The following is a 20,346-nucleotide window of genomic DNA, read 5'->3' on the forward strand; positions in this document are numbered from 1 at the left end:
ATTACAGTTATGTAAGTGCTACGGAAAATTGATAATTGTAAATTCAGACAGTCCCACAAATCAGTAAACCATTCAACTGTTTCCAGCCCAATCAGCCCGACGAAGTCGTGCAGTCGATTATATAGACTAACCATAGATATTCACAAATATAAAATTTAATTATTTGACGTGTGGCATCGAAGCACGTTTCAATTTTGAATTGCATAACGTTATTTCTAAACATTTAATCATTAATCACAAACATGTAGTCTTTCTATACGGGATGTAACGGGCCTAAGTGCAGATATTTCGATATGTGGTACCTTAATATGTACACACATAAGTGTGTTGGTTGTTCTTTCTCTGTGTAGAACGGTTCCCACAAACACGTCACAAACTTCACTACGTGATGTTTTCTGAATGGTCGTAACTGCACCACGAAGTGGGCAGTATAGAAATAACCGTTATGTGTCCAAGCATCCACATTTCAAAACCTGACCTGCTGCTCAGGGAAAAATAATCATTAATGGCTTGCTCTTGGAAACAGTACCCAACCTAAAAACATACAACTTGCAGTAGCTGTAATTATTTATTTGAAAATAACGTAAATACTGATTCAATGTTGTTCAATATACTGACCTCAGTCAACAATAGAATTTATAACAGTTACACCGTATATATTTGATGGAATCTGGCGTTGCCAACAGGAATTCTTCGAAACCCCCTCTACATGGTCCGGCGCTGCATTCTTTCCTCACGTTTTGGGTAGTCTGCCTCGGCACACCGCAGTCACATGCTGGTGAGGACAGCATTCTCCACTTCAGAAGTGAATCTCCACATCTGTCATGTCGCATTCTCAGTCTGTTGACAGTTGACAGAATCTTGAGGGATTGAGCAAAGCCAGGGACTCTCTCAGGAATACAACGGTCATGTTACTGGCGTATTTTGGAGCCATTTTCTCTTACAGAAATTGGTTGTTAATCTTAGTGAGACTCTATGCAAATGCAAGAGGGAGATGTCTCGAACGATGTCTGTTGCTTCTGATTTCAGGGATGTCAGAATGCTGCGGTAATCTAGTGTTTGCTAGCATCTTGTTGTATTCCCTGGCCAAGTCTTCTTACCTTCACGGATTTGGGGATAATATGTGCCTCGCTGCAGGCAGCCAGATGGTGGGAGTAGACCTAATTGTTCCCGAAATGATGAGCATGGTATTATTAAGTTGAACATCAAGTTTGTTTACATGAGTATTTTTCAGCTGTTCCGATGCACGGTACTCCGCCGCCGAGTGCAGCAAGCTCAATGCAGAAGTGCGCAGAGATGTCGCTGATGATCTCCATGTGACTCCACAAAGTTTTGAACGAGATTATTTATTTCCTGTCCGCAGAATAGTAGGAGTTTTCTTGAAGCGGGATTTAAAAGAGAGGTTTCTTTCTATCGCGATACCCAAGTATGTTGCCTCCTTATTGTGGTTACGGCATGTGTCATCAACATATACTTCCGGAGCTCTATTACATTGTTTCTAATTAAGATTGAAGCAAATCACTTCTGTCTTAGCAACATTAGGTCTAAGCCTCCATCTTCGAAAGTATTCAGCCAGTGCAGAAAAATCGGATATCAGAATTTCTTCCATTGTATCAAAATGTGTGTGCTTTGTAGCTGTGGCCCAAAATCAGCATAGCCAAATTTTTCACAATGTTTTTCTGACATGCCGACAATGTAAAGGCTAAAGAGCAATGATGCTAATACCGAGCCTTGTGGTAAGACATTCTGGAGGAATTTCTGACTACTGATTTTGTTTACCACGATGATCCGGATCTCTCTGTTACGTCATCTTGTCAATAAGCTCTGTAACATTTTCGCGTGGGGTTATGTTGATAAGTTTATAGAGATCAGTAAAAAGCCACAGATATTTTCAACGTCTCTTGAAAACCCGCTTCAGAATGTGATGTGGGAGCCGGGACTTGTCCTGCACATCTTCAATTGGGGAAAAAGCCGGCTTATTATACACGGATAGCCGCGAGTATTGTTTAACCAATACTGTTAAGCAGTACTCGTTCCAAAAATGTATGTATCGTACTGTGAAATGGGACCATGACTTTGCGTGAGATCTCCATATTTTGCTGGCTTTAGGAGAACAATTATGTTGACATATTTAAGTTCTTGGAGCATGTTTTCCGTCTTTAGTTGTGAGTTGAAGAATTCTGCTTGTCATATTTTCATTTATTTACCGGGATAAGAAACTCTGGGTAGATGTCATTAAAGCTAGGAGCTTCACCAGCTTTTGTGTCCTTTACTGTTGCTGAAATCTCTTTAGGGGTGATGCTGCAGGTATATTTAGTGTCTAATCCTGCTGTTGCATTTAGTTTCTTGAGTTCTCATTTAATAAGTGTTGTGGTCTCTCGGTAATTTCTACTTGAGATGTTTTGACAATGTGCGAAGCTATTTTGTTAGGAGCTGTGAGGCTATGTTGGTTGGTTTTGGGGAAGGAGACCAGACAGCGTGGTCATCGGTCTCATCGGATTAGGGAAGGATGGGGAAGGAAGTCGGCCGTGCCCTTTCAGAGGAACCATCCCGGCATTTGCCTGGAGTGATTTAGGGAAATCACGGAAAACCTAAATCAGGATGGCCGGACGCGGGATTGAACCGTCGTCCTCCCGAATGCGAGTCCAGTGTCTAACCACTGCGCCACCTCGCTCGGTCGAGGCTATGTTCTCCTTCTAATTTTTGAAGCAGGGAACATGCTTTTCTACTGGATCTTTTGAAATGTATCGTCTGAGAAGTTTCCGCTCACTTGTTTTGTCATGCAGTATCGAGACTGTGTATCAATTCGTCTGGTTTTCCTCTGTCATCGCTGCTTTGAAAATCATTGTAACGTACCTCGCACTTGTCATCTCAGTCTGGAATGTATTACTCGTATTTTCGATATCATCTGAATATAGTTTTTTTTTTTTTTTTTGCTGTATTGAGACTTCTTATAGCTGACAACAGATGAAGGAATCCAGCTCAGGCACTCCAATTAGATTTTTGTAGCTTCCACCTAGGTTGAGGAATTGAGGTTATCAGTGAGATATTTGTGCCGATTTCTATTAGAGCTGGACGGTGTCGACTATAAGGGATACATGACAGAGTATTCCGAGTTGCGCTGACCAAGCGATGCTTTTCATAAGCTGTGACAAAACATAAATCTGCATAGTGCTTTTGTTTCCAAACTGCTGACCTGAAAATAACGCGATCTTTAGTATCGAAAATAAGACGGATGTTGCTTTCTTATGCCCAGTTTACTAAGGCTTCACCACTGATATCAGTCCTTTTAAATTACTACTGTGTGTGGTAACTGTTAAAGTCTCCTACAAAGACCACAGGATATCGGAATCTTTGAAGAACATACGTTGGTCAGGGAGAAGTTGTATTTGTAGATGTTACATATGATCAATTTCCCAATTTTAATAGCCGCTGAGTGGATGTTGTAGTCTATGACAGTGGGTAGCAGGTGAGCATTCTCTGTTTTATTCTGGACGTATGTGGCTACAAAATTGGCATGGCAGCGCCAGTGATTTCATATCCTAGTATTTTTCCTCTAGAGCGTATATAATCTTCATTATCTGTATGAGTTGCCCGTATGACAACTTCGTCGATATTGTCCTCAATCAATGTTTGTGTAGAATTTAGAATTTTGTTATATTTAATACCTTCAATGTTCAGTTTACTATTTTAATGCTTGGTCCAAGTTTTCTATTTGTTTGGCCCTGAAAAGGGCTTCTGACGTAATGTTGAGTCATTCCTTCTAAGTCTGTTATGTACATCTTGTATTACCAGCAGATCTAGAAAGATAGTCTGGCAACTAATTGTGTTGCTTTCTAAGCAGCATCCAGGGGTTACGTATTGAGCACTCTGAGGTTTATACCTACGGACGTGAAACAATATCGACCCCCACAAGTATAATATAAAAGCATTGATAATGCCTTGTGAATAAAACGCGAAACGGTTCTGTGTGTAAATTACACATCACAATTTATAGTTACTCAAGTAAACGCAATAAAATGATCAAGTTCGCAAGTGAGAACAGAACAGAAACAAAACACAAGAAAATGTTCTGACGGTCATATATATAATCCCCTCGTTGAAATTTCCATGCAGATTAATACTGTGTGTCAGACCAGGACTTGAACCTAGGACCTTTGCTTCGCGGGCAAGCACTCTACTAACACGACCCGTTCTCACAGCTTTACTTCTACCAATACCTCATCTCCCACCTTCCAAATTTCACAGAAGTTTTCCTGCGTAACTTGCAAGAGTAGCACTCCTGTAAGAAATGATATTGCGAAGACAGGGCTTAGCCAACTTTTTTCATTTGCCAGGGAGTTTCATATCAGTACACACTCTGCTGCAGAGACAAAATTTGTTCTTGAAACATCCTCCAGTCTGTGGCTAGGCCATGTCTCCGCAATATCCTTTGTTGTAGGAGTGCTAGACCTGCAAGTCATGAAGGAGAGCTTCTGTGAAGTTTGGAAGGTAGGAGATCAGGTATTGGTGGAACAATGGCTCTGAGAAGGCTCAATGAGTCATGCTTGCGTAGCTCAGTCGGTAGAGCTTTTACTGGCAAAAGGCAAAGGTCCCAGGTTGGACTTCTGTTCCGGCACACAGTTTTAATCTGCCAAGATGCTTCATATCGGCGCACTGCAGAGTGAAAATTCGTTGTGGAATTCCCTGACTATTTGCACAGATGTACACATCACGTTTACCCCTGACAGTAATTTTTTTGTTTGTCTGCTCATGAACAAAATCTAGTTCGAACACAGCTTCTGCTCTGATAACTCTCTCACCAGTAGAAAATTTCTCCTTTATACCTTGCCCACCTCTTTAAGAAAATGATGTTTTATAGGCTTACCTGATAATATTAGTATTTCTGGGAACAACAGTTCAATGGACTCCACTTGATTTACAAAACATTCTTTTAGGAAATGTACGTGAGTATATGCGAACTGAAATGAGACCATTTGACGGAGACACGCACCATAGTTGAAAATATTTGCTGTCTTTCATTGTGTTGCAACTTTAGTGATCAGCAGTGTAAGACATGATGCAGTGCCTCACAAAATAACTAAAGCATCCGGAAGGGGAGGAGGAAAAGAAATGAAATTTCACGGATTCAGCTGGTATGTGATGTTATTGCAGTGATTACAAAATCTAGTTATATTTACAAATAATTTAACCGTATGAGCCAGCTTAGGAGAATGACGTTGCACACCTGTATCCTGCATGCAGACAGTCATTCGGTTCGGAACGGGGTCATAAAGTCTTGGTACCCCAACCTGAGGCAAACAGGTCCAAAATTGTTGTTAAGTGGTGGTTGATGCAGTGGTTACTAGCACTGGGATAGAGTTGAAGTCCGAGCTGGTCCCACACATGTTCTGTTGGGGACAGATTTATTGATCTTGCTTCCCATGGAAGTGCCTCAACATCACGCAGACAGTTCATAGAGAAACGTGTTTGTGTGTGGACGAGTATTATCCCGTTGAAAAGTAGCACGACGATACTGTCACAAGAGACGTAATACATGAGGAAGTAGCATGCTCCTGACGTAACGTCGTACCCTCAGACTTCCCTCATCACTGCCTTTCGCGACGTATAGGCACATCCTATGGATCCCCACATTGTGACGTCTGGAGTAACTGCACTGTGTCTCTCCAAAACACTGGAAGAACATACTTGTCCCTTAGGTGGCCGACATACTCGCCGACAATGATTATCTGGGGCAGTTCAGATCCACGATTCATCACTGAACACAATGCTACGGCATTCATCAGCAGTCCTTGCAGCCGGGTCACAACATCGCTCCGTACGCAGCCGCTTGTGTTGTGATATCAGCAGCAGCGTACTCATGGCACGGCAAATCCCTAATCCGGCTGTTAGCAGTCTCCGACGAATGGTGTGGGATGATGCAGAATCTTACTTTAATAAATACAACAACCAGCCACTTTGTTATGTAGTTTTGTTTAAGGTAATACGCATTTCGGGCTTTCGCCCATCTTCAGTTAGCGAAATACATGTTTGAATGCCGGCCGCGGTGGCCGAGCGGTTCTAGGCACTTCAGTCAGGAACCGTGCTGCTGCTACGGTCGCAGGTTCGAATCCTGCCTCGGGCATGGATGTGTGTGATGTCCTTAGGTTACTTAGGTTTAGGTAGTTCTAAGTCTAGGGGACTGATGACCTCAGATGTTAAGTCCGATAGTTCTTAGAGCCATTGGAACCATGTTTGAATTTTCAGTTTGTACATAGTTGTAACATCGACAGGAAATTGGATGCTGCAGTTGCCTTACAAATTAACAATTTTGTTCAGCTACTACACTTAGTGAGTGGCATATTTACGATGTACTGCTGTTTAGGTGTACTACTCTGTTTGTTGTCTGTCAGATTTTTGAGTTTATGAATGTGGTCCAAACAAGTTTTTACTTCTGTTTTGCAGAAAATGGCTGCCGACTGACATATTTGAAACTTCCTTGCAGATTGAAACTGTGTGCCGGACCGAGACTCGAACTCGGGACCTTTACCTTTCGGGGACAAGTGCTCTACCAACTGAGCTACCCAAGCACAGCTCACGACTCCTCATCACAGCTTCAATTATGTCAGTACCTCGCCTTCTACCTTCCACACTTCACAGAAGCTCTTCTGCGAGACTTGCAAAACTAGCCATCCTGCCAGGAAGTTTCACATCAGTGCACACTCCGCTGAAGAGTGAAAATCTCATTCTGGAAACATCGCCTAGGCTGTGGCTAAGCCATGTCTCCGCAATATCCTTTCTTTCAGGAGTGCTAGTTCTGCAAGGTTCGCAGGAGAGCTTCTGTAAAGTTTGGAAGATAGGAGACGAGATACTGGCAGAAGTAAAACTGTGAGGACGGGGCGTGAGTCGTGCTTGAGTAGCTCAGTTGGTAGAGCACTTGCTCGCGAAAAGCAAAGGTCCCGATTTCGAGTCTCGGTCCGGCACACAGTTTTAATCTGCCAGGAAGTTTCATATCAGCGCACACTCCTCTGCAGAGTGAAAATCTCATTGTGGACTAACATATTTGTTTACAGCCACAAAATACATATGGTCAAGGATTATGTTTCGCTTACAGGTTCTGTTAGGGTCAGAGGTTATATTTTGCTTAATCAAAATATTATGTTTGACCATATGTATTTTTCGGATGTAAAAAAAGATGTCAGTTGGCAATATGGCTGATATTGGGTTCGTTTCATGCAAAATAGCAGTAAAAAGTGTTTGGGCCACAACCATAAACGCAAAACTTTGCATTTGTTATTTAGTATAGGGCAGCTGCAGGATTCAGTAGGCTGTCGATGTTTGTAACTAAATACTGACTGAAGACTCAAATATGTATTACCCTAATTGAAGACGGGTGAAAGCCCAAAACGCGTATTAGTTTAAGTAAAAATGCATAACAAAGTAGATGACTGGACGATCCATTAACACCAGGATCAAGGAGCATAAGCGACATTGCAGGTTGGGGCAGGTGGAGAAATCGGCCGTGGCAGAACACGCACTGATGAGACCGACCACGTAATAAAATTCGCCGACACGGAAGTTCTGGCTGTAGAGAACCACTATCACACGCGCTTGTTCAGAGAAGCTGTAGAAATACAAAAACACGCGAACAGTTTGAACAAGAAAGAGGAAAGCCTTAAGGTAAACGGATCCTGGCTTCCCGTACTGCAGCGAACGACCGTCGCAGGTAGCAAGAGGAGAACCGCACCGGAAATGACCGCGGAGAAGCCCTCGGACGTTGGCGCGCCAGGTACATATAGTCTGCGGCCGCGAACGACGCATAGCAGCGCGTCCGCGGCCACACAAACAGAGGACAACACCAAGAAGAAGAAGATGGTGATCAACCGCGCCAGCCAGACCACAGACGGCGCATCAACCATCCCCGCGGAAATCTGCGTGCGTGTCGAAGTGGGCACCCAGACGTCGTCCAAGCGGTACAAGCGCCATCGAGGCGCCCAAACCGAGACGGCGGATGCGGAGTCCATCGGCACGCAAACCGAAATAGCAGCTATGGAGCCCACTAGGTCTCCATGGAAGTTGCATAAGATCACAACGAGCAGCAAACCTCTCATTCCGAGACCTCCCTCTCCAGAGGTAGAAGACCTCGGAATACGACGAATACTAGGCGACGCACAAGAACGTGGCCCCAGCACAACGCCGGCCGTGCCACTGAGACGACCTCCATACTCGAGGGAGTACGAGTATATCAAGCAATGGAAGCCTAGATAGGTTCAACCAAATCAAGGCAGAAGGTTGCAAACAACCAGCAGCTCCAGCCGGGTTTTGCAGGTTTTCCTTAGGCTGTAAGGTGAATACCGGAGCTGTCCCCAAAAGTTCCTGCAAATAAATTCCCAACTGGGAGAAAAAAATCCCTCCACTTACCCCAGACCAAAAAATAAACAGAGCCCCAACAGAATTACATAAGCTAAGGCTAAATAGAGCTGGTAGCTCTGCAGTAGCCCGCCCACCACCTCTCAGGTGTGGGAATTAAAAAAAAAAAAAAAAAAAAAAAAAAAAAAAAGCTCGGCTCCAGTTCACCACCGGCAATGGAGGGTGAAGCTTTGACAATGCCAGCCACTCGTGCTGGCGAAACGTCAGAAAAATCATTAGATGAACGTCGGCCGAAGAACCCGAGACAGAAGCCAATAGGCAGTTTGTCAACAAGTGGCCACGAAAGCCTCAACAATTTTGTAAAGTAGATGATTGCTATTATTATTAAAGTAATCTAATACACAGCGGCGGACGTCAGCAGTTAGTACAGAGTGTTGCAGCGAGTCCGATACTTGTTCTTGGATGGCGTGCACAGATGTAAAGGTGTTACGATATGCTTGGTGCACAGTACGCCGATATTCACTTGTGCTGGTCAGATATGGTCGACTGGAACCTCCGAAATCATTAAGATTGCCATGAGGTTCCCATACATTCCAACGTGAGCCCACTATACAACCGAATCCCCCCAACATATGGATATCACACAATTCAACCAGCTTCTCATTTGGAGACTCACAATGTGACCATAACGTACTGTGTCAGGTGCTGGTAACGCTATCACACAAGTATGCAACACCTCCATGCCCTTCACAGTGATCATTCAACATGTATTGTTAACGCCCCTTGTATGCCGTACCGGGCCTGGCAACATTCTTTTTTTTCATTTGTTTGTGTATCAATAGCTCTTTATCAAATACATTTTAAACGGGCACTACTGACTATACATTACTAATTTATAGCAATTTTGATAGTGTTTATCTTTACAGTGACGTGAAACATTTGTGATACTGATACCTAATTGATCACTCAGCTTCCCCAGCTAATCTGGGAAGTTGCCCGTCTCTGCCATGATGCCATGAGGAGCAGGCCTCTAGTATCTACAACCACTGCCAGTCTAATTTTACTTTACAGTTCCCTACAAGCTCTTCTTGAACTACACACTACTTTACAAAATTAACTGCTTTTCAAGCAAAACAACAAACAAACTACACTACCAGCAGTGAATAGGTTGTACATAACGTGGTTGTCTTTATGGGTAATTTAGTCATGTTCGGGATGCGCTGGTTGAGCTTTGACTACAGTCTTGAGTATTAAGTATTGGACGAGCAGGAAGGCAACCGTGAACCATAATCCATCCCAGGTATCCTCCATGTCTATTTTCCAACAGACAGGAGAGACTTCTCTGGCCAGATTCAATGTTCGTAAGTCCCGGCAAATGTTCTGTTTTACACCGGCTAACACATATTTTTGCAAATTCATTTTAGCCTCCAACACATCTCAGATGTATCTGAGGTGTGAGACTTGTCTAAACATTGGACCCCCCATTATTTTGAACATACTCCGTATATGCATGTTTCGATATTTTATCAACCAGCTTCTTAAAGATCGTCAGTTTTTGCAAGTATTGAACGATCTCTAAGATATAGTTTGTAGTTATTAGTTGCTTCTCGTCAGAGACAACCTGCTCGACGTCTTGGCACTCATATATGATGTGCTAGCGTGTCCCCATAAGGACGCCACAGGAACACTCCGATGTTCATCTTCTAAGTGTTCGATGCAAATACGCCGTATAGGGATCAAGATCGGCGAGAAAAAGTATTAGTCCCTGTGACGGTTCCAATATTTTCTGTTTCAATCTTTCTTTGACGTCTGGACGAAAGGCGTGAACCCATCTTCCTGTGTAGGAAGCATCCAGTTGACTCCGCCAAACTTCCGATATTGTTTTCTTTTAGGTCCTTTGTTGTAGCCTGGTAACAACACTAAACACAATACAAAAGCACTCTGGTGGCTGTTTAACCAGTCACAGGGAACTGCAACTATAAACATATGCATAACCGCCGAAGGTGCGTACATGTACATTAGGGTAGCCCTTATTTTTATTTTTCTAGAAATAGCTCCCACCTCCCCGTTTTGTTCGAATTAATAAAAAAGACGGTATGTGCAAAATTTCAGCTCAAACGGACAACTACAAGACGATTCTAATCGATCATGAAGTTTAGAATTCTTGCTGTGTGAACTTCGTTACGAAATTTGCCATTGTTATTGTTATTAAATAAAGCCACATTATTAGAGATAACCCTCTTTCAAAATTGTAATCCTAATATTGTAATATGTAATAAATATCATAATTCTATTAATAGTAAAACATTAATTGTATAAGTATAGACACCTGTACTAGCCAGTGGGGGTGAAAGTGGCCTCTGCCTATTATTTATCTTCTGCAGCCGTTAACAAATTTTTGAATTAGTGTTGAGGACGTGTTATGACTCACTGAAAGGGGCTGTTTCTGGAACTTTCCAAGACAAGGAACTCTTCAAGACATTTAGAGTCGAAACTCTGCACAAACAGTACTTGGTTGGCGGCAATGAAGTACCTGATGACGTACGAGTTGTTATTCTTGAGTTTCATGAAAATCAAATTTCTACGCAGAAACAAGCGCAAGATGATTACTGAGAACTGCTGGTGTTAACGATGACATTTCTTGGCGGCATTCCAAACAGTGGGATATCGTTTCTCATCCCAGGAACTGTAACTGATTCTGGATGGATGGCAAAGCCCATATACGCATTCAAGTTATACATGGTTCAAGATCAACTCCACTTGTCTGGTATGGAGAACTCATTAACAGGAATATGTAATTTTCACGTACACATGTACATGCGGGACTGATTTTCGTCAACAGGAGCAAAAAAGGCACGTTACCATGATTTTCTATTCGTGAGTGAACTGATAAATTATAATGATCTTGATCGAGTAATCAGTAAGGCTGCTACAAAACAGTTTTCAAATACCATTAGTACATACCTCCAGAAACTGGGGCTTTAGTTTTGTTTGATAACAATATCCGAAAAAAGGTCGAGGCAAATGTGGCTCAAGTTATCTAGGGATTAGGAAAAGATGAAGAAGAGCAAGAAAAAAAAATCAAGTGAAAAAATGGCTCTGAGCACTATGGGACTCAACTGCTGAGGTCATTAGTCCCCTAGAACTTAGAACTAGTTAAACCTAACTAACCTAAGGACATCATAAACATCCATGCCCGAGGCAGGATTCGAACCTGCGACCGTAGCGGTCTTGCGGTTCCAGACTGCAGCGCCTTTAACCGCACGGCCACTTCGGCCGGCAATCAAGTGAAACGGTACATTTTACACAGAGATGACCTCTCTTGTTTTAGCAATATTGACTTTCCATCTTTTGTAACACCTGTTACGAAAACATTCTTCACCAGATTTTCTATCAGTACTCATTTTTTTCCACAAAGAACCTTGAAATATGGAAAGACGACTCCCATTACAAGAGTGTAATTCAAGAAGTTGAGCAGATGGTTATTCTGAATGACGTTGCAGGAAGAGGTGTCAGACTCATTCAACATTACAGTAACAATCTCCTAAAAGACGCAACTGAGGAACAATGTATGTGTTTTACAGACTGTAAAAAGTACTCAGCTGCTACCAACTCTTTTGTTATGAATAAATAATGTCCAGTCCTCATTAAGTCACATTATCTTCTGATTCTATAGAAATGAATGTCTAAAATGATAATTGTAAAGAAAAAGTTTGTCAGACTGAAAATGTATCTATCTTCAAAAATAAATTTGATGTTTACATTTTCGTGTTGTTTCTTGAATTCCTCGAATGAATTTTCAATCACAATGATTTTAAACAATTAATGGGTTTGCCTGACTGTGTCATTACCCTCGAGAAAGACACGTATACAGTGGAGATAAAGAAGAAAGCAATGACTTTTAAGGAAAATGGGTGCTGCGGATGCTAAGCGCCAACTTGAAGGCGTTTGATGATCATCTAGAATTTATCGGATTGCGATGGAATTTTTCACAGTTTTTTTTGTCCGTTGGTATTAAAGGTGGGGGTGAGAGAAGCAAAGCTCTAAACTTAAGAAAATTACATACAAATAAGGACTACCTAATGTACGTCAGCACTAGACCATCTATTCTGGGTCCTTCAGTTTTTTTGTGAGGCAGTGTAGTTGTTACAGCGAGGGTGATTTCTTACTGGTGTATTGGGGAGTGGCGTTTGCTTCCTAAACTCGAGTGTGGGTCACGGTTGAGGATCTGTTTCTGGTGTCGGCAGACGGCGGAAGAGATGGCCCAGGGCGCGGCTCGCGTCCGCTTCGAGCGCAGCGTCAAGTCCGCCCCCGCGCGCCGCCGCCTCCGCACGGCCAAGCTGCGGCTGGCGCGCCCCCGCGGAGACGAGGACTCCTCAGACGAGGTGGCCGACGGCGACGGCGACGCCGAAAAGCGCTCGCAGCTCGCCGCACCGTCTGCGGCGGAGCCGGCGGCGCGGGAGGCGGCCGCGGACGCCAAGAAGGCGGGGGGCGGGCGCCGCGGCGGCGCCAGGGGCAGCGTCGACGTCGTCACCATGGTGTCGCTGCTCAGCCCTGAGCACAGCGACGCCGACGACAGCGACGGGCCCGCCGCCGCGGCTGCCTTCCTGGCCGCCACGCCCCGCGGCTGGCTGGAGCACGCCGCCGCCGCCGCCGCCGTCGCCACCGCCGCCGCCGCCACGCCCGCGGCTGCCGACGCCGCCCCCGCACAGTCCGCGTCCCAGGCAGACGTCGGAGCGTCGTCTACCGCATCTTCGGCCGGCGCGTCGCTGCAGCCGACGCGCGTCGTCTGCCTTCGAAAGTCTCCCAAAGCGGGTAAGTACCGCGTGCTTATAATTAAAGTGCAGTTACTCACAGAATTCCAGCGTGGGCTGTAATTATCGTATGGCAGCGAAATTTGGTAGATATTATAATGTGTTAAGGTGGAAGTGATGTTTGCTTGAAGAAATTAGTTCCAATTTTGGCCACCAGTTGCAAGTTTGGTGCCGTTAATGCAAGAAATGTTTCCATACACAGAGTGTTACAAAAAGTTTCGTCAGTACGTCTGCCAGTTGGCCCAATTGAAGGAAGGTATTGTTGACTTCGGTACTTGTGTTGACATGCGACTCATTGCTCTACAGTACTAGCATCAAGTACATCAGTACGTAGCATCAACAAGCTAGTGTTCATCACGAACGTGGTTTTGCAGTCAGTGCAATGTTTACAAATGCGGAGTTGACAGATGCCCATTTAATTTGTGGATTAGCACGGGGCAATAGCCGTGGCACGGTACGTTTGTATCGAGACAGATTTCCAGAACGAAGGTTTCGGACGAGGCAATTCTTCGTGCAGTTGACGATAATCCTAATATCAGCGTCAGAGAAGTTGCTGCTGTACAAGGTAACGTTGACCACATCACTGTATGGAGAGTGCTACGGGAGAACCAGTTGTTTCCGTACCATGTACAGCGTGTGCAGGCGCTATCAGCAGCTGATTGGCATCCACGGGTACACTTCTGCGAATGGTTCATCCAACAATGTGTCAATCCTCATTTCAGTGCAAAAGTTCTCTATACGGATGAGGCTTCATTCCAACGTGATCAAATTGTAAATTTTCACAATCAACATGTATGGACTGACGAGAATCCGCACGCAGTTGTGCAATCACGTCATCAACACAGATTTTCTGTGAACGTTTGGGCAGGCATTGTTGGTGATGTCTCGATTGGGCCCCATGTTCTTCCACCTACGCTCAATGGAGCACGTTATCATGATTTCATACGGGATACTCTACCTGTGCTGCTAGAACATGTGCCTTTACAAGTACGACACAACATGTGGTTCATGCACGATGGAGCTCCTGCACATTTCAGTCGAAGTCTTCGTACGCTTCTCAACAACAGATTCAGTGACCGATGGATTGGTAGAGGCGGACCAATTCCATGGCCTCCACGCTCTCCTGACCTCAACCCTCTTGACTTTCATTTATGGGGGCATTTGAAAGCTCTTGTCTACGCAACCCCGGTACCAAATGCAGAGACTCTTCGTGCTCGTATTGTGAACGGCTGTGATACAATACGCTATTCTCCAGGGCTGCATCAGCGCATCAGGGATTCCATGCGACGGAGGGTGGATGCATGTATCCTCGCTAACGGAGGACATTTTGAACATTTCCTGTAACAAAGTGTTTGAAGTCACGCTGGTACGTTCTGTTGCAGTGTGTTTCCATTCCATGATTAATGTGATTTGAAGAGAAGTAATAAAATGAGCTCTAACATGGAAAGTAAGCGTTTCCGGACACATGTCCACATAACATATTTTCTTTCTTTGTGTGTGAGGAATGTTTCCTGAAAGTTTGGCCGTAACTTTTTGTAACACCCTGTATAATCGATTAGGAAGAGGGCGTGGGTAGAAAAGATCAAACAAGTGAGAAACGCATAATGTTGACATCGTTGTTAACTGCCGCTTACACAGTTTGTTCAATATGAGCATCGGAGACGGCGGAATGTTGTTCAGCACCAGATTTCCACCAGGTCGTCAAAATTGGAACTAATGTTTCTCCAGCGTGAATCGGTTTCTCGTTGACGTATGAGAATATCTAACAAGTTTCGCTGCCATACCGTAATCACTGCCCACAAAGGACCTCTGCGAGAGGCTGCATTTTAATTATAACCACTCAGTATAAGTCACTTCGTGATTCACTTACCCTTGGTTGCTAATCACACTTTGATTCAATGCTGTCGTATCGCTACGATCCTATCCCTGCCTATATCCGCACAATGTTATTCAGCCGCGGTTCTTCGTTTCAGTTCTGGTCGGGGAGCAGGGCGAGGAGAGGAAAAACTGGGGAGGAAGTCACAGGTTTACTGTCCCCTTCCTCCCAGTATAACTTGTCGTCATCCCCGCACTTAACCTGACTCACGTGCCTAAGATTTCAACAATATCAATAAAAACATGTAGATTGTTCAGTCCATCCATAAATATATAAAATGGATTAATGTTAAAGGGTTGGTACTTTAATAGCGGCAACTATTTATTTACAGCGCATACAAAATAGATACGTGTTTCAAAGTTTTACTGACCTTCAAAGTATTGACCAGCATTGTGTATAACCCGTTGCTAGCGATGTGGAAGTCGTAGGACACTCTTCGCAGTGCCAGTTGTGTTGACAGTTCGAGCCCGACGAATTTGCAGCAGCTCTGAAGCGAATGCCGTGAAGTGTTTCCTTCAGTTCAGAAATCGAGTTGACCTCATGAGGGCTTAAGTCAGGGAGGTGCAGTAGATAGTACAGCACTTAGCAGTCCCATCAGTCAGACAAATCAGTAACAGCGTGCACTGTACGTGCTTGAGCATTGTCCGGCAAAATGATGGCCAGGTCCTGGAGAAAGTGTCATCACTTCTGTCTCTATGCTGTTCATTTTTGGAGCACAACCTACGACCAGCTTAGAGACAGGAGTTTTTGTCCGTAGTTCAACCATGCCTAGACGGTCAGTACCACGGTTCGATCGCGTCCGCATTGTTACTTTGTGCCAGGAAGGGGTCTCAACAAGGCAAGTGTCCAGGTGTCTCGGAGTGATCCGAAGCGATGTTGTTCGGACATGGAGGAGATACAGAGAGACAGGAACTGTCGATGACATGCCTCGCTCAGGCCACCCAAGGGCTGATACTGCAGTGGATGAACGCTACCTTCGGATTATGGCTCGGAGGAACCCTGACAGCAAGGCCATCATGTTGAATAACGCTTTTTGTGCAACCACAGGACGTCATGTTACGACTCAAACTGTGCACAGTAGGCTGCATGATGCGCAACTTCACTCCCGACGTCCATGGCGAGGTCCATCTTTGCAACCATGATGCCATGCAGCCCGGTACACATGGGCCCAACAACATATCGAATGGTCCGCTCAGGATTGGCATCAAGTTCTCTTCACCGATGAATGTTGCATAGGCCTTCAACCAGACAACCGTCAGAGACGTGTTTGGCGGCAACCCGGTCAGGCTGAACGTCTTAGACACACCGTCCAGCGAGTGCAGAATGGTTGAGGTTCCCTGATGTTTTGGGCTGGCATTATGTGGGGCCGACGTACGCCGCTGGTGGTCATGGAAGGCGCCGTAACGGCTGTACGATACGTGAATGCCATCCTCCGACTGATAGTGCAACCATATTGGCAGCATATTGGCGAGGCATTCATCTTCGTGGTTGACAATTCGCGCCCCCATCGTGCACATCTTGTGTATGATTTCCATCAGGATAACGACATCTCTCGACTGGAGTGGCCAGCATGTTCTCCAGACATGAACCCTATCGAACATGTCTCGGATAGATTGAAAAGGGCTGTTTATGGACGACGTGACTCAGCAACCACTCTGAGGGATCAATGCCGAATCGCCGTTGAGAAGTGGGACAATATGGACCAACAATGCCTTGATGAACTTGTGGATAGCATGCGACGACAAATTCAGGCATGCATCAATGCAAGTCGACGTGCTACTTGGTATTAGAGGTATCGGTGTGTACAGCAGTCTGGACCACCACCTCTGAAGGACTCGCTGTATGGTGGTACAACACGCGATGTGTGGTTTTCATGAGCAATAAAAAGGGCGTAAATGATATTTATGTTGATGTGTATTCCAATTTTCTGTACAGTGTCCGGAACTCTCGGAACCGAAGTGATGCAAAAGTATTTTTGATGTGTGTATATTTATTCTTTACTAGTAAGGCAACTCCCACAGTCGAATCAACTTAAGGTAATCCCTGGCATGTGGCAACGATTGTCACAATTTTCAATTGCGAAGTGCATACGACTGTATGTGAACACTATAGTCGTCCGCACAGCAATGAAGAGGCGTTGCCATTGAGACGTCAACGGAATCGCGTTGCAGACATACGAAGCAGCTGCACCCAGTCTACGGAAACTGTCTGGGATTATCTCACACCGAGTCTAATGCAGTAATACAATTAGGATTTCGTTTTTAATAGAAAATTGGCAAAACGAATACCTGTGGAATGCCGGGTTTGTCAGCTAGTATAGTTCATAATATTTTTTAGTCTTGATTATCTGCAAGGTTTACTTGTACGCCAGTCAGTTTTCGGGTACTCTTAGTGCCCCAGCAGACAAACTACAGAACACTGATAAACACCACACAGCAACTGTTCTGTGAGTTATTCATTGGTTGACACCACACAGAAGCGCCAGGCACTGAGTGCAGCCGTGCACGTTGTAAATACTGTTCGTTGGCATTTAATGCAAAGGTCAAAAACACACAGTCAATTCTGTGGTTGTAAACTGCAACCTCAAGTGTTGTAATATAATGTTTTTTACCCAAGGAGACGTAAAAGTTACTAGTAGATGCATATCAGAGCACTGAAATGAAATGTCGTGTGGCTAGGGCCTCCCGTCGGGTAGACCGTTCGCCTGGTGCAGGTCTTTCGAATTGACGCCACTTCGGCGACCTGCGCGTCGATGGGTATGAAATGATGATGATTAGGACAACACAACACCCAGTCCCTGGGCGGAGGATATCTCCGACCCACCCGGGAATCGAACCCGGAACCTTAGGATTGACATTCCGTCACGCTGACCACTCAGCTACCGGGGCCGGACATATCAGAGCACTTTATAAAATCTATAAGGAGGTTACCGATAGCTTTGTTCACTCCTGGGCTAATGATTTGAAATACAGATATTTTATATAAAAATTCACTCTACAACTGGAGCTGATCCACGGTAAACAGCCAATCCCAACTCTCTTATTGTGGTTTACAGTCACATTGCTGCTTCTCTGGCACACAGATGTCATGGTTTGATATTAGGTAGTTTCACATAACCATTTTGTCAAAAACTGCAGCGATATCTTGCGTTATATCCAGATCCACAACATAACAGTCATCTACACGAAGCTGCTACAAAATCCCATGCAGCTATTCCATTAATAATCCATTTTAGCATGAGCCAATTCCACTTTACATAGTATAGCTAAAGGATTTTTATATTTCTTGGAAGCGGTTTTCAGTGCTTCCTTGCCCATTTTTTTCCCAACATTCCTCTTGTTGCCACATTATCGTTCCCCTGTAGGAGAAATGGTAGCTTCGTTTTGATCTCCTGTTTTGCAGAGATGAACTTGGAGAATTTCCTGTGTTGATAAATGAGCCACACATTTTCTTCCTTAAATTGTAAATTGTCTCTTCTCTATTGCTTCCGACAGTCCACTTGATCAAAGATTTTAACCATCGTAATGTTGTCGCAAAACGCTGTTGTAACGGATGTAAACACATTTAAATTCTTCTTGCTAAGGAATGTAACATTTTCAGCGCAATTTATGTTAACAATATCAGTAACAAGATTTTCCAGGTATTCCAGTAGTAACCACAAATCAAAGGGTTTGTCGGTTGGTTACGTCTTCCTCCCTAATAGCTGAGGGAAGTTTAGCACGTTAGCGGAAGTCATGATTAAACTTTGCACTACCATAGAAGACCAATCAGTTATTTTATTTTTCCTTGATTCTTTTGTACTCTAAAGATTGAAGATGGCAGTGCGTCGAGTCATGTGATCTTCTCATCATACCTTCTAATTTTTGTTGCACTTGCAATCCAATTACAAACTCCTAGCTCAGTTACATATTATGTGTGTGCGTCTGTGTTTGTGTGCTGCGTTCCCCAGTTCCACGCAATTAAAAACTCGTACTGTATGTGTAGGCAAAATGTATGGTCAAGCGATAATTGATTTAAAACGTTACTGATCCTTTAGCAGACGACATATGTGTGTGTGTATCCAACATGGTGCTGAATTGGTTTTTTTTAGGGTGAAGATGGCAGTTCTCGTAGAGGTAGGAAGATACCCTATGTGATCAAAAGTATCCGGACACCCCCCAAAACATACATTTTTCATATTAGGTGCATTGTCCTGGCACCTACTGCCAGGTACACCACATCAGCGACCTCAGTAGTCATTAGACATAGTGAGAGAGCAGAATGGAGCGCTCCGAGGAACTCACGGACTTCGAACGTGGTCAGGTGACTGTGTGTCACTTGTGTCATACGTCTGTACGCGAGGTTTCCAGGCTCCTAAACATCCCTAGGTCCACTGTTTCCGATGTGACAGTGAAGTGGAAACGTGAAGGGATACATACAGCACAAAAGTGTACAGGCCGACCTCGTCTGTTGACTAACAGACACTGCCGACAGGTGAAGAGGGTCGTAATGTGTAATAGGTATAAATCTATCCAGACAATCACACAGGAATTCCAAACTGCAATAATATCCACTGCAAGTGCTATGACAGTTAGGCGGGAGGTGAGAAAACTTGGATTTCATGGTCGAGCGGCTGTTCATAAGCCACACATCACGCCGGTAAATGACAAACGACGCCTCGCTTGGTGTAAGGAGCGTACACATTAGACGACTGAACATCGGAAAAACGTTGTGTAGAGTGAAAATTCACTGTACACAATGTGGCGACCCGATGGCAGTGTGTGGGTATGGCGAATGCCTGGTGAACGTCATCTGCCAGCGTATGTTGTGCCAACCGTAAAATTCGGAAGCGTTGGTGTTATGGTGTGGTCGCGTTTATCATGGAGGGGGCTTGCACCCCTTGTTGTTTTGCTTGTCACTATCGCAGCACAGGCCTACATTGATGTTTTAAGCACCCTCTTGGTTCCCATTGTTGAAGAGCAATTCGGGGATGGCGATTGCATCTTTCAACACGACCGAGAACCTGTTCATAATGCACGGTCTGTGGTGGAGCGGTTACACAACAACATCCCTGTAATAGAATGACTTGCACAGAGTCCTAATCTGAATCTTACACAACACTTTTGGGATGTTTTGGAACGCTGAATTCGTGCCAGGCCTCAGCGACCGACATCGATACCTCTCTTCAGTGCAGCTCTCCGTGAAGAATGGGCTGCCATTCCCCAAGAATCCTTCCAGCACCTGATTGAACGTATGCCTGCGAGAGTGGAAGCTGTCATCAACCCTAAGGGTGAACCAACACTATATTAAATTCCGTCATTACCGATG

General features: G+C 44.5%; 1 protein-coding gene across 1 annotated transcript in view; it reads left to right on the forward strand.

The window, feature by feature from the left end:
- The window catches only part of LOC126260555 (nascent polypeptide-associated complex subunit alpha, muscle-specific form-like), a 69,470-nt gene extending 50,336 nt beyond the window's left edge, over nucleotides 1–19,134 (forward strand). The window contains exons 4-6 of the mRNA XM_049957889.1: nucleotides 12,597–12,784; nucleotides 12,863–13,164; nucleotides 19,130–19,134. Coding sequence (XP_049813846.1) covers nucleotides 12,597–12,784; nucleotides 12,863–13,164; nucleotides 19,130–19,134 — 495 coding nt within the window. The remainder of the gene's footprint in view (nucleotides 1–12,596; nucleotides 12,785–12,862; nucleotides 13,165–19,129) is intronic.
- Nucleotides 19,135–20,346: the final 1,212 nt, after the last annotated feature.

The sequence above is a fragment of the Schistocerca nitens genome, chromosome 5, assembly GCF_023898315.1.
Source record: "Schistocerca nitens isolate TAMUIC-IGC-003100 chromosome 5, iqSchNite1.1, whole genome shotgun sequence".
In the NCBI taxonomy this organism is placed as follows: domain Eukaryota; kingdom Metazoa; phylum Arthropoda; class Insecta; order Orthoptera; family Acrididae; genus Schistocerca; species Schistocerca nitens.